Source organism: Carcharodon carcharias (genome assembly GCF_017639515.1).
Source record: "Carcharodon carcharias isolate sCarCar2 chromosome 29 unlocalized genomic scaffold, sCarCar2.pri SUPER_29_unloc_2, whole genome shotgun sequence".
Taxonomy (NCBI): Eukaryota; Metazoa; Chordata; class Chondrichthyes; order Lamniformes; family Lamnidae; genus Carcharodon; species Carcharodon carcharias.
This window is the reverse complement of record NW_024470665.1, coordinates 1,714,971-1,729,893: the sequence shown is the minus strand read 5'-3', so window position 1 is coordinate 1,729,893 and position 14,923 is coordinate 1,714,971. Positions and strand designations below refer to the sequence as shown.

Here is a 14,923-nt window from a genome sequence, read left to right as displayed (position 1 = left end):
TCTCTCTCTCTCTGTTCTCTCTCTCTCTCTGTTCTCTCTCTCTCTGTTCTCTCTCTCTCTCTGTTCTCTCTCTCTCTCTCTGTTTTCTCTCTCTCTCTGTTCTCTCTCTCTCTCTCTCTGTTCTCTCTCTCTCTCTGTTTTCTCTCTCTCTGTTCTCTCTCTCTCTCTGTTCTCTCTCTCTCTGTTCTCTCTCTCTCTCTGTTCTCTCTCTCTCTCTCTGTTTTCTCTCTCTCTCTGTTCTCTCTCTCTCTCTCTCTGTTCTCTCTCTCTCTCTCTCTCTCTCTCTGTTCTCTCTCTCTTGCAGATTGTGGGAGGCGGAAGTTTCTGGGTGATCGGATTGTCGGTGGGCAACATGCCATTCTGGGCAAGTGGCCGTGGCAAGTGAGTCTGCGATTTGATGGGAGCCCCATGTGCGGGGGCTCTATTATCTCCGAGGACTGGGTGGTGACCGCTGCTCACTGCTTCCCAGAGTAAGTGAAGGTCCAGCTAAGCTGCTGTGTGCCTCTCAGTCCGTGGTCCAGGGGCAGCTCTGTCGTCCATGGTGCAGGGGCCCGCTGTTCATGCCCTGACTCACGGACAGAAACGCTTCGCTGGTAACATGTGAGACGAGGGCTTTAAACTAAATTGGGTGAGGGGGAGGCTTCTGGAGAGGGGGGGGTAAGTTGGTTTACAAAGCAAAAGGATATGGCAGAATTGCAGGGCAGTTACTGAGGTAATGATGCCCCATGATAATGGGGAGGGAGGAGAGAGGAGGGAGTGAGAGAGGGAGAGGGGGAGGGAGGGAGTGAGAGAGGGAGAGGGGGACAGAGAGAGGGGGAGGGAGATGGGGAGATGGGGAGGGAGATGGGGAGATGGGGAGGGAGAGGGGAGATGGGGAGGGAGAGGGGAGATGGGGAGGGAGAGGGGAGATGGGGAGGGAGAGGGGAGATGGGGAGGGAGATGGGGGGAGGGGGAGGGAGATGGGGAGGGAGAGGGGAGATGGGGAGGGAGAGGGGAGATGGGGAGGGAGAGGGGAGATGGGGTGAGGGGGAGGGAGATGGGGAGGGAGAGGGGAGATGGGGAGGGAGAGGGGAGATGGGGAGATGGGGAGGGAGATGGGGGGAGGGGGAGGGAGATGGGGAGGGAGAGGGGAGATGGGGAGGGAGAGGGGAGATGGGGAGATGGGGAGGGAGATGGGGAGGGGGGGGGGGAGAGGGGAGATGGGGAGGGAGAGGGGAGATGGGGAGATGGGGAGGGAGATGGGGAGGGGGGGAGGGAGAGGGGAGATGGGGAGATGGGGAGGGGGAGGGAGATGGGGAGGGAGAGGGGAGATGGGGAGATGGGGAGGGAGATGGGGAGGGGGGGAGGGAGAGGGGAGATGGGGAGATGGGGAGATGGGGAGATGGGGAGATGGGGAGGGAGATGGGGAGGGGGAGGGAGATGGGGAGGGAGAGGGGAGATGGGGAGGGAGAGGGGAGATGGGGAGATGGGGAGGGAGATGGGGGGAGGGGGAGGGAGATGGGGAGGGAGAGGGGAGATGGGGTGAGGGGGAGGGAGATGGGGAGGGAGAGGGGAGATGGGGAGGGAGAGGGGAGATGGGGAGATGGGGAGGGAGATGGGGGGAGGGGGAGGGAGATGGGGAGATGGGGAGGGAGAGGGGAGATGGGGTGAGGGGGAGGGAGATGGGGAGGGAGAGGGGAGATGGGGAGATGGGGAGGGAGAGGGGAGATGGGGAGATGGGGAGAGGAGAGGGGAGATGGGGAGGGAGAGGGGAGATGGGGAGGGAGAGGGGAGATGGGGAGATGGGGAGGGAGATGGGGAGGGGGGGAGGGAGAGGGGAGATGGGGTGAGGGGGAGGGAGATGGGGGTAGGGGGAGGGAGATGGGGGGAGGGGGAGGGGAGATGGGGAGGGGGGGAGGGGAGATGGGGGGGAGGGGGGGGAGGGAGATGGGGGGAGGGGGAGGGGAGATGGGGAGGGAGATGGGGAGATGGGGAGGGAGAGGAGAGGGGAGATGGGGAGGGAGAGGGGAGATGGGGTGAGGGGGAGGGAGATGGGGGTAGGGGGAGGGAGATGGGGGGAGGGGGAGGGAGATGGGGAGGGGGGGAGGGGAGATGGGGGGGAGGGGGGGAGGGAGATGGGGGGAGGGGGAGGGGAGATGGGGAGGGGGTGAGGGGAGATGGGGTGAGGGGGAGGGAGATGGGGGGAGGGAGATGGGGGGAGGGGGAGGGAGATGGGGAGGGAGATGGGGAGATGGGGAGGGAGAGGAGAGGGGAGATGGGGAGGGAGAGGGGAGATGGGGAGGGAGAGGGGAGATGGGGAGGGAGAGGGGAGATGGGGAGGGAGAGGGGAGATGGGGAGGGAGAGGGGAGATGGGGAGGGAGAGGGGAGATGGGGAGGGAGAGGGGAGATGGGGAGATGGGGAGGGAGAGGAGAGGGGAGATGGGGGGAGGGGGAGGAAGATGGGGGGAGGGGGAGGGGAGATGGGGAGGGGGTGAGGGGAGATGGGGTGAGGGGGAGGGAGATGGGGGTAGGGGGAGGGGAGATGGGGAGGGGGAGAGTGACAGGAAGGGGCAGAGTGTACAAACATTATAAACCGGCAGCAAATTAGGGTCAAAGGGGGAAAAAATTGTAAAAAAAAAAAGGCACAATTAATGGCTCTTTGCTTAAATGCATGTAGTATTTGGAACCAAATAAATGAATTAACAGCACAAATAGAGGTTAACGGGTATGATCTTATCGCCATTCCGGAGACCTGGTTACAAGGTCAATGCTGGGAACTAAATATTCAGGGTTTGTGACTCTTTTTTTCGAAAGGACAGGAAGGAAAGGGTGGTGGGGTAGATTTGTTCGCACGAGATGGAATAAATACGATAGCAAGAAATGATCTTGGATCGGAAGATGTGGAACCCATATGGGTGGAGGTAAGAAATAGCAAGGGGGAGAAGACACTGGTGGGAGTAGTCTCTTGGCCTCCTGACAGTAACTATACTGTAGGACAGAGAATAAATCAGGAGATAATGAGGGCATATAAAAAAAAAAGGCAGCACATTAATCACGGGTGACTTTAATCTCCATGTAGATTGGGAGAATCAAACTGGCAGAAGTAGCCATGAACAAGAATTCACAGTATATTCGGGACAGTTTCCTGGAACTGATCCAACCAGGGATCAGGCTATCTTGGATCCGGTAATGTGTAATGAGGCAGGTTTAATAAATGATCTCAGAGTAAAAGGTCTCCTAGGAAACTGACCATAACCTGGTGGAATTTAGCATTCCTGATGAGAGTCAGAAACTTGGGTCAGAAGCATCTGTGCTGGACTTAAATAAGGGTGATTACAAAGGAATGAGGACAGGGTTGTCTGGAGTGGACTGGGAAAGGGGTTTAGCAGAAAAGACAGTGGATGAACAATGGCAGACGTTTAAGAAAATAGTTCATGACTCACAACAAAGATATATCCCAGTGAGGAAGAAGGATTGTAGGCAGAGAATAAACCAACCAGGGTTAACCAAAGAAGTTAAGGTGTGTATCAAATTGAAAGAAAAATCATGTAATATGACAAAGATTAGTGGTAAGCCAGAAGATTGGGAATGTTTTAAAAAACCAACAGAAGATGACCAAAAAATAATAGAGAGAGGAAATAAACTTTTGAGGGTAAACTAACGAGTAATATAAAAACAGACAGTAAGAGCTTCTTTAATATATAAAAAGGAAGAGAGAGACCAAAGTGAACATGGGCCCCTTAGAGAACGAGGCTGGTGAAATAATAATGAGGAGCCAGGAAATGACAGAGGAGTTGAATAAATACTTTGCATCAGTCGTCACGGTAGAACACACTAATAGCATTCCAAAAATACTAAATAATCAAGGGGCAAAAGGGGGGTCGGGGGAGGAAATAAATAGAATAACTATCACTAGAGAATAATACTAGGGAAACTCATGGGTCTCAAGGCTGATAGGTCCCCTGGACCTGATAGGTTGCATCTTATGATATTAAAGGAAGTAGATGCAGAGATAGTGGATGCACTGGTAGTAACCTTCCAAGAATCCTTAGATTCTGGAAAAGTCCCAGAGGATTGGAAAACTGCCAAAGTAACACCCATATTCAAAAAGGGAGGGAGACAACAAACAGGTAACTATAGGTCAGTGAGCTTAACATCTGTCATTGGGAACATGTTAGAGTCCATTATAAAGGATGTAATAGCAGAGTATTTAGAAATGCATAATTTAATCACACAGAGTCTTCATGGAGGGGGTATCATGCATGACAAATTTATTAGAATTCTTTGAGGAGGTAACAAGCAGGATAGATAAAGGGGAACCAGTAGATGTAATATATTTGGATTTCCAAAAGGCATTCGATAAAGTACCACATATAAGGCTACTTAATAAGATAAGAGCCCATGGTGTTGAGGGTTGCATAATACCTTGGATAGAGGACTGGCAAACTAATAGAAGACAGAGAGCTAGGATACAGGGGGGGCATTTTCAGGATGGCAGCCTGTAACTAGTGGGGTGCCACAGGGATCAGTGCTGGGGCCACAATTATTTACAATATATATTAATGATTTGGATGAGGGAAATTAATGTACTATCGCCAAGTTTGCGGATGACACAAAAATAGGCGGGAAGGCAAGTGGTGACGGTGACACGAAGAGTCTACAGAGGGACATAGGTTCAGTGAGTGGGCATCAACTTGGCAGATGGAATATAATGTGGGAAAATGTGAGGTTCTGCACTTTGGCAGGAAGAATAGAGGAGCTGAATATTATTTAAATGGAGAAAGACGGCAGAAAGCTGCAGCACAGAGGGATTTGGGGGTCCTCGTGCATGAATCACAAAAAAGCTAACATACAAGTTCAACAGGTAATAGGGAAGGCAAGTGGAATGTTGGCCTTTATTTCAAAGGGAATGGAGTATAAAAATAGGGAAGCCTTGCTAAAACTGTACAAGGCACTAGTTAGACCACACCTAGAATACTGTGAGCAGTTTTGGTCCCCTTATCTAAGGAAAGATGTACTGGCATTGGAGGCAGTCCAGAGAAGGTTCACTAGGTTGATCCCAGTAATGGAGGGATTTTCTTATCAGGAGAGGTTGAGTAGGTTGAGCCTGTACTCATTGGAGTTTAGGAGAATGAGAGCTGACCTTATTGAAACATATAAGATTCTTAGGGAGCGTGACAGGGTAGATGCTGAGAGGTTGTTTCCCCTTGTGGGAGAGTCTAGGAGCAGAGGGCATAATCTCAGAGTAAGGGGTCACCCATTTAAGACAGAGATGAGGAGGAGTTTCTTCTCTCAGAGGGTAGTGAATGTGTGGAATTCTTTACCGCAGAGAGCTGTAGAGGTTGGGTCGCTGAGTATATTCAGGGTGGGAGATAGACAGGTTTTTGATCAGTCCGGGAATCAAGGGTTAGGGGGGAAAAGGCAGGAAAGTGGGGTTGAGGATCATCAGATCAGCCATGGTCTCAATGAAGGGCAGAGCAGACTCGATGGGCTGAATGGCCTCCTTCTGCTCCTACATCTCATGGCCCGTCTCAAGGGAGCGCTGCACCATCAGGGGTGGGGCCATTCCTGAGGGAACATTGCACGGTCAGGGTCGGGGGTCTGTCCCCGGAGGAGGTGGGGGGGTCGGGGGTCTGTCCCGGAAGGGGGCGCAGTCTGTCTCGGCCGGAGGGGGGGGGGCTATCCCAAGGGGGTGCGGAGTCAGTCCTGAGGGGGCGGGGCCTATCCTGAGGGGGCGAGGTCAGTCCTGAGAGGGCGGGGCCTATCCTGAGGGGGCAGGGTCAGTCCTGAGGGGGTGGGGCCTATCCCGAGGAGGTGGTCAGTCCTGAGGGGGTGGGGCCTATCCCAAGGGGGCGGAGTCAGTCCTGAGGAGGTGGGGCCTATCCCGAGGGGGCAGAGTCAGTCCTGAGGGGGTGGGCCTATCCCGAGGGGGCAGAGTCAGTCCTGAGGGGGTGGGGCCAATCCTGAGGGGGTGGAGTCAGTCCTGAGGGGGTGGGGCCTATCCTGAGGGGGCGAAGTCAGTCCTGAGGGGGTGGGGCCTATCCCGAGGGGGCAGAGTCAGTCCTGAGGGGGTGGGGCCTATCCCGAGTCTATGCCGAGGGGGCGGAGTCTATGCCGAGGGGGCGGAGTCTATGCCGAGGGGGCGGAGTCTATGCCGAGGGGGCGGAGTCTATGCCGAGGGGGCGGAGTCTATGCCGAGGGGGCGGAGTCTATGCCGAGGGGGCGGAGTCTATGCCGAGGGGGCGGAGTCTATGCCGAGGGGGCGGAGTCTATGCCGAGGGGGCGGAGTCAGTCCTGAGGGGGTGGGGCCTATCCCGAGATGGCGGGGCCTATCCTGAGGGGGTGGAGTCAGTCCTGAGGGGGTGGGGCCTATCCCGAGATGGCGGGGCCTATCCTGAGGGGGTGGAGTCAGTCCTGAGGGGGTGGGGCCTATCCCGAGGGGGCACAGCTGATTTTGGGTACTGCAGTGTGGAGACTGTTAGTCTGCCTGTTGTGTTTCTGTGTGTAGGAGGAATCGTTTTGTGAGCCTATGGACTGTTTTCACTGGGGCCATCAGACAGTCTGCGATGGGGGTGCCGAGCTCAGTAGACACAGTGGTTTATCACTCCGGCTACGAACCCTTTCTGGACCCAAACACTGAAGATAACAGCAACGATATCGCGATCCTACACCTGCAGGTCCCATTGAACTTCTCAGGTATGAAATCCTTCACCCTGTTGGCCATCACTCATCTACACTGGCTCCTGGTCTGGCAACACCTCTGTTTTAAAATTCTCTGCCTTGTCTTAGTACTATCACTGTAACATCCTCCAGCCCCTACAACCCTCCCTATCTCTCTAACCTCCTCCAGCCCCTACAACCCTCCCTATCTCTCTAACCTCCTCCAGCCCCTACACACCTCCCTATCTCTCTAACCTCCTCCAGCCCCGACAACCCTCCCTATCTCTCTAACCTCCTCCAGCCCCGACAACCCTCCCTATCTCTCTAACCTCCTCCAGCCCCGACAACCCTCCCTATCTCTCTAACCTCCTCCAGCCCCGACAACCCTCCCTATCTCTCTAACCTCCTCCAGCCCCGACAACCCTCCCTATCTCTGTAACCTCCTCCAGCCTCTACAACCCTGCCTATCTCTCTAACCTCCTCCAGCCCCGACAACCCTCCCTATCTCTCTAACCTCCTCCAGCCCCTACAACCCTCCCTATCTCTCTAACCTCCTCCAGCCCCTACAACCCTGCCTATCTCTCTAACCTCCTCCAGCCCCTACAACCCTGCCTATCTCTCTAACCTCCTCCAGCCCCGACAACCCTCCCTATCTCTGTAACCTCCTCCAGCCCCGACAACCCTCCCTATCTCTCTAACCTCCTCCAGCCCCTACAACCCTCCCTATATCTGTAACCTTCTCCAGCCCCGACAACCCTCCCTATCTCTGTAACTTCCTCCAGCCCCTACAACCCTCCCTATCTCTGTAACTTCCTCCAGCCCCTACAACCCTCCCTATCTCTGTAACTTCCTCCAGCCCCTACAACCCTCCCTATCTCTGTAACTTCCTCCAGCCCCTACAACCCTCCCTATCTCTGTAACCTCCTCCAGCCCCTACAACCCTCCCTATCTCTGTAACCTCCTCCAGCCCCTACAACCCTCCCTATCTCTGTAACCTCCTCCAGCCCCTACAACCCTCCCTATCTCTGTAACCTCCTCTAGCCCTCTGCAACATCCTTGTAGAACTGTACAGCACAGGAGGAGGCCATTCAGCCCATCGTGCCTGTGCTGGCTCTTTGAAAGTTCTATCCAATTAGTCCCCTCTCCCCCCCCCTGCTCTTTCCCTCACAGACCTGCAAATTTTTCCCCTTCGAGTATTTCTCCAATTCCCCCCCTTTTTGAAAGTCCCTATTGAATCTGCTTCCACCGCCCTTTCAGGCAGCGCCTTCCAGATCACAACAACTCGCTGGGTCAAAAAATAATCCTCCTCATCTCCCCCCCACCTCTGGTCCTTTTCCCCGATTCTCTCCAATCTGTGTCCCTCTGGTTACCGACCCTCCAGCCGCTGGAAACACTTTCTCCTCATCGACTCTATCCAAACCCCCTCCTGATGTTGAACGTTCTGATTCAATCTCCCCCTTAACCTTCTCCGCTCCGAGGGAGAACGATCCCGGCTTCTCCTGGTCCCTCCATGTGAATGGAGTCCCTGGAGTACTGTGGACCAAGTTGGCCTCCTTTTCTCAGAAAGGATATAATTGCATTCGACTCAGTTCAGAGACACGTCCCTGAGCTGATAGCTAGGATGGGGTGGGTTATCTCACAAAGAAAGGTTGGACAGGTTGGGCCTGTATCCGTTGGAGTTTAGAAGAGTGAGAGGTGATCTTATTGAAATATATAAAGACCCTGAGGGGACTTGACAGGGTGGGTGCTCCCCTTGTGGGAGAGACTAGAACTAGGGGGGGGGGGAGCCACTGTTTAAAAATAATTTGAAGACAGAGATGAGGAGATTTTTTTTCCCCCTCCGAAGGTGGTGAATCTCTGGAACTCTCTTCACCGGAGAACGTTGGAGGCAGGGTCAACAAATATTTTGGAGGCAGAGGTAGATAGATGCTTGATTAACAAGGGAGCCAAAATGTTATTGGGTGGGTGAGGTGGGGGGCAGGGGGGGGTAGATGGGATTGTGGAGTTGAGGCCACACTCAGATCAGCCATGACCTTATTGGATGGTGGGGCAGGCTTAAGGGGTTGAATGGCCGCCTCCTGCTCCGAATTCGGACGCTCACCCTCGGAACTGTTCTGGTAAATCTCCTCCAAGGCGTTGACATCCTTCCTAAAAGTGTGGTGCCAAGGATTGGACACGCTACACCCGCTGGAGCCCAAAGCTTGTGATTTATAGAGGGAGGGACTTTATTGCTTTGGAACTCTACGCCTCTTTTCGAGCCCAAGAATTTTATTTTTATTGGCTTTTTACAAATCGTGCGCTGAGTTTTGCAAATCAGTGATATTATATCGAACGTCAGATGTGATCCCGCGTTTGGACAGCACATCCTGAACGATCCAGAGTGCGCCAACGCACGACGTGAATTTCCGATTGCCGGTCAGCCTTGCAGTGTGGCTTACTTACACCTGCTACGCACTCTCAAACGCAGGGGACCCGGCCTCTGCAGACAAAAGCAACGCGTCCAGGCGCTGCACCTTTTGTCGAATTAAAACAAAAGCTTGGGACGATAGTCGCCTTGTGGCGTTCTCCACGGCGGCGCCTCGACCAATGGGAGCTGGCTTGCCCAACTCAATCCGCGGCCTTTTTCTCAAGGAGTGTGAATGGTTGCTCCCCTTTGAAATTTGGAATTCTTTCATCTGTCCTGAGGAGTGTGAGCTGAGAAGCGACAACAGTGTCTCTCTTCCCTTGGCAACGCTCCTCCTGCCCTGTACCGCCTATTTATTGCTGATTATTGGTATTGAAGGTCCTTGTGTCTTTCTCTAGACCACATCCAACCGCTTTGCCTGCCGGCGTTCGGACAGCGGCTTGTGGATGGGACCCTGTGTAGTGTGACGGGCTGGGGCAACACTGAATATTACGGTGAGTTACCCCCCCCCCCGCCGCTGCGGGGCTTAAACTGACTCGGTGGGACCCGGCTTTGTTCCCAAGGGCGAGGGGTTGGTGGGGGATGGTGGGGCGGGGGGGGAAGGTGGTGGGGTGGTGGGGGGGGGGTTGCAGATCCAAGTTCACGGAGCCGCAGAATGTCGGTTCCCGCACAGAAGGAGGCCGTTCGGGCTCTTCCTGTCTGTGCCGGCTCTCCGAGCGAGCGGTTCACCACGCGAGGTTGCGCGCCGAGGATTGGGGTTACCAGAGACCGGGCCCTGCGTGGGGTAGGTGGGTGGGTGGGGTCCCTATGCACCCACCCCCCCCCCAGCTGACTGTGTTCCACCTGAGTGTTGACTTAAAAGCTGTGGGGGGAGGCTCTGATCTCACTACTTCACAAGCGAGGGATGACCGCAGCTCCCTGTGTGTCTGCGACCACACCCTGCAGGAGCCCTGTCGAATTAAACGTGACCGGGCAATTCACCCATAGGAGGCAGGCTTTAATGAGTGACTGAAAGGAGGAGAGAGAGAGAGAGAGAGAGAGAGGGGCAGAGAGCTTTTAGGAGGGGATTCCAGAGCTCAGGACCCCACCCCCCACCGCCCTCCCCCCCACAACCAGGCAGCTGAAGGCACGGCCGCCAATGGTGGAGCGATGGGAAGCGGGGGATGGTCCAAAGGCCGGAATTGGGAGGAGCGCAGAAATCTCGGAGGGTTGGAGGGGCTGGAGGAGGTTACAGAGATAGGGAGGGGTTGTAGGGTCAGGAGGAGGTTACAGAGATAGGGAGGGGTTGTAGGGGCTGGAGGAGGTTACAGAGATAGGGAGGGTTGTAGGGACTGGAGGAGGTTACAGAGATAGGGAGGGTTGTAGGGGCTGGAGGAGATTACACAGATAGGGAGGGTTGTAGGGGCTGGAGGAAGTTACAGAGATAGGGAGGGTTGTAGGGGCTGGTGGAGGTTATAGAGTTGGGAAAGTTGTAGGGTCGGGAGAAGGTTACAGAGATAGGGAGGTGTGTAGGGGCTGGAGGAGGTTACAGAGATAGGGAGGGGTGTAGGGGCTGGAGGAGGTTACACAGATAGGGAAGGGTATAGGGGTTGGAGGAGGTTACAGAGATAGGGAGGGTTGTAGGTGCTGGAGGTGGTTACAGAGATAGGGAGGGTTGTAAGGGCTAGTGGAGGTTACAGAGATAGGGAGTGTTGTAGAGGCTGGAGGAGGTTACACAGATAGGGAGGGTTGTAGAGGCTGGAGGAGGTTACAGAGATAGGGAGGGTTGTAGGGGCTGGTGGAGGTTATAGAGTTGGGAAAGTTGTAGGGTCAGGAGGAGGTTACAGAGATAGGGAGGGGTGTAGGGGTTGGAGGAGGTTACAGAGATAGGGAGGGGTGTAGGGGCTGGAGGAGGTTACAGAGATAGGGAGGGGTGTAGGGCCTGGAGGAGGTTACACAGATAGGGAGGGTTGTAGAGGCTGGTGGAGGTTACAGAGATAGGGAGGTTTGTAGGGACTGAGAAGGGTATAGAGATAGGGAGGGTTGTAGGGGCTGGAGGAGGTTACAGAGATAGCGAGGGTTGTAGGGTCTGGAGGAAGTTACAGAGATAGGGAGGGTTGTAGGGTCTGGAGGAAGTTACAGAGATAGGGAGGGTTGTAGGGTCTGGAGGGAGTTACAGAGTATAGCGAGGGTTGTAGGGGCTGGTGGAGGTTATAGAGTTGGGAAGGTTGTAGGGGCTGGAGGAGGTTACAGAGATAGGGAGGGTTGTAGGGTGTGGAGGAGGTTACAGAGATAGGGAGGGTTGTAGGGTCTGGAGGAGGTTTCAGAGATAGGGACGGTTGTAAGGGGCAGGAGGGGGTTACAGAGATAGGGAGGGTTGTAGGGTCTGGAGGAGGTTACAGAGATAGGGAGGGTTGTAGAGACTGGTGGAGGTTACAGAGATAGGGAAGGTTGTAGGGGCTGGAGGAGGTTACACAGATAGGGAAGGTTGTAGCGGCTGGAGGAAGTTACAGAGATAGGGAGGGTTGTAGGGGCTGGTGGAGGTTATAGAGTTGGGAAAGTTGTAGGGTCGGGAGGAGGTTACAGATATAGGGAGGGGTGTAGGGGTTGGAGGAGGTTACAGAGATAGGGAGGGGTGTAGGGGCTGGAGGAGGTTACAGAGATAGGGAGGGGTGTAGGGGCTGGAGGAGGTTACACAGATAGGGAGGGTTGTAGAGGCTGGTGGAGGTTACAGAGATAGGGAAGGTTGTAGGGGCTGGAGGTGGTTACAGAGATAGGGAGGGTTGTAGGGGCTGGAGGAGGTTACAGAGATAGGGAGGTTTGTAGGGACTGAGAAGGTTATAGAGATAGGGAGGGTTGTAGGGGCTGGAGGAGGTTACAGAGATAGGGAGGGTTGTAGGGTCTGGAGGAAGTTACAGAGATAGGGAGGGTTGTAGGGTCTGGTGGAGGTTACAGAGATAGGGAGGGTTGTAGGGTCTGGAGGAAGTTACAGAGATAGCGAGGGTTTTAGGGGCTGGTGGAGGTTATAGAGTTGGGAAGGTTGTAGGGTCTGGAGGAGGTTTCAGAGATAGGGACGGTTGTAGGGGGCAGGAGGGGGTTACAGAGATAGGGAGGGTTGTAGGGTCTGGAGGAGGTTACAGAGATAGGGAGGGTTGTAGAGGCTGGTGGAGGTTACAGAGATAGGGAAGGTTGTAATGGCTGGAGGTGGTTACAGAGATAGGGAGAGTTCTAGGGGCTGGAGGAGATTACAGAGATAGGGAAGTTTGTAGGGACTGAGAAGGTTATAGAGATAGGGAGGGTTGTAGTGGCTGGTGGAGGTTATAGAGTTGGGAAAGTTGTAGGGTCAGGAGGAGGTTACAGAGATAGGGAGGGGTGTAGGGGTTGGAGGAGGTTACAGAGATAGGGAGGGGTGTAGGGGCTGGAGGAGGTTACAGAGATAGGGAGGGGTGTAGGGGCTGGCGGAGGTTACAGAGATAGGGAGGGTTGTAGGGGCTGGAGGAGGTTACAGAGATAGGGAGGGTTGTAGGGGCTGGAGGAGGTTACAGAGATAGGGAGGGGTTGAGGGGCTGGAGGAGGTTACAGAGATAGGGAGGGGTTACGGAGATCTGCTGGGGGTTGGGTGGGGTGGGGATGGGTTGTGCGGCGTGGAGAGAGGGACTTGTCCCATGTGCCTTGGAGTAAAAGAGTGGCGAGGGTCCAGGTCCAGGTCCCAGTCTCGGGACGCATCGGTACTAATCGCTGACGTGTTGGACACAGGTCAAGAGTCCGACGTACTCCGAGAAGCTCACGTGCCCATCATCAGCAACAGTCGATGTAACAGCCCCGAGTTCTACAACAATCAGATCATGCCCAGCATGTTTTGTGCTGGGTACAGTGAGGGCGGAGTCGATGCCTGTCAGGTGAGTGTTTGACCGTCCCGACAGGCGCTGGGCCAGCCTCGCAGGCTGAACCCTCTCGCGTGCTCGTGTTAATCTTTCCCACCGAGGGAATTCCATTCCCTCCCTCCTGCTGCCCCTTAGCCGGGGGATAGTGAAACGAAACTATCACCAGCTCCTCCTCGATGTCAAAGCACTCAAAAAGAGAATGCGCGTTCCTCCAGTGCCTTCCTTCACCTGCAGGGCACCCCAAAGTGCGTCACAGCCCGCGGGATAGTTTATTTATTTTTTTCATTGTAATGTAGGAAACAACAGCAGCAGCAGCAGCCAATTTGCGCACAGCAAGATCCCACAAGCAGCAATGTGATCATGACCCAGATCGTCTGTTTTTAATGATGTTGGTTGAGGGATAAATATTGGCCCCGGGGCACCGGGGGTTGGGGGGGGTGGGTTTAATGTCTCATCCCGAGGGACAGCACCCCTCAGACATGGTGGAGCTGCCCCTCTGCCCTGGGCCTGGGACTGTGCACTTGCTTTATGTATACGGGTGTTGGGACACCGAGGGAAGAATTGGAAGCGTAGTCTCTCTGATCTCGGCCAACTTCCCTCGTTCCACCAGCAGCTTTGCTCTTTGTTGATGGTAACTCGCTTTCCCCCTCCCCCTCCCTCCCTCCCCACCTCTCTCTCTCTCTCTCTCTCTCTCTCTCAGGGTGACAGTGGTGGGCCTCTGGTCTGTGAGGACCATCTCTCGAATCGAACACGATGGCGTCTCTGTGGGATTGTCAGTTGGGGTACAGGCTGCGCAATGGCCAACAAGCCGGGTGTTTACAGCAGAGTGACAGAATACCAGGAGTGGATCTACCGGGCAATGCAGGTAGGATCAATCTGTGAGCTGGGCTCGTCACTGAAGGACTTGTGCCCCTCCCTGCTCGTGCACACAGACACACACGGTTAGATACAGAGTAAAGCTTCCCCTTCACTACCCCCATCAAACACTCCCAGGACAGGTACAGCACGGGGTTAGATACAGAGTAAATCTCCCTCTACACTGTGCCCATCAAACACTCCCAGGGCAGGTACAGCACGGGGTTAGATACAGAGTAAATCTCCCTCTAACACCGTCCCCATCAAACACTCCCAGGACAGGTACAGCACAGGATTAGATACAGAGTAAAGCTCCCTCTACACTGTCCCCATCAAACGCACCCAGGACAGGTACAGCACCGGGTTAGACCTTTGCGTCATGTGGAGTAATGGGGGTAACTGAGAGTTGCTTGTCTTGTCTGGAGGTGGTTGGTGGGGGGGGTGGTGGGGGTTGGGGGTTGAGGTTGGGGGGTGGTGGGGGGGTGGGTGGTGATTGACTGGAGTTGGAAAGGTGTCCCTGGGGTGCAGTAACCCATCTTTTGAATTACATTTGCAGACGTACAAAGACAGGGAAGGCATTCACTCGTTGGATTAAAGGAGCCTTTGTGTTGGGGACATGCCAGGACAGCACTTGTCCAGGGAATTTTCCGGTGCTGTTGAAGTTGCTTCTATTTTTATATTGTGAAATGAACATTCCTGTGTGATATGTCGGAGACCCAGGATGGGTCGCTGACAGCCTGAGAACTTGCTTGCTGTTGAATATCTCTACACCGTTCACCTCAGCGTGAGGTTAAAAATTGTTGTGCTTCAAATTTTGCAAGGTAAGGAATTTGAACAGTTGGACGCTGCTGCCTGGAGGCTGGAGGACATCTTGATGCCCTTTTGGGAGTTCCGGGCACATTTTCGAAATGCCTCGCCAAGCAGATGAGGGATGGGTGATGGAGTTTAAATTGTTTCTTGGGATTGGTAGAGGTGGGGGGGTGGTGGGGGGGGTGGCAGGGGGGGCGGTGGTTTCCTGCTTTCGACAAACCGAACCCTGGGGCCAGCAGCGTTTTAATGTATTTCGCGTGGCCTGGTGAAGCCCCAGTTGCTGGGTCATGTCTCGGCGTAGCCGAGAGTCACAGGGAGGAGATGGTCGAGTCAAATTTGATGAAATCTGGT

The 14,923-nt window shown here is 54.6% G+C and overlaps 1 protein-coding gene across 1 annotated transcript in view; it reads left to right on the top strand.

The window, feature by feature from the left end:
- Positions 1-14,564, top strand: part of hpn (hepsin) — a 55,042-nt gene extending 40,478 nt beyond the window's left edge. The window contains exons 7-12 of the mRNA XM_041181155.1: positions 305-470; positions 6,489-6,676; positions 9,443-9,538; positions 12,780-12,922; positions 13,608-13,772; positions 14,319-14,564. Of these exons, the coding sequence (XP_041037089.1) occupies positions 305-470; positions 6,489-6,676; positions 9,443-9,538; positions 12,780-12,922; positions 13,608-13,772; positions 14,319-14,357 (797 nt within the window). The 3' untranslated portion in view covers positions 14,358-14,564. The remainder of the gene's footprint in view (positions 1-304; positions 471-6,488; positions 6,677-9,442; positions 9,539-12,779; positions 12,923-13,607; positions 13,773-14,318) is intronic.
- Positions 14,565-14,923: the final 359 nt, after the last annotated feature.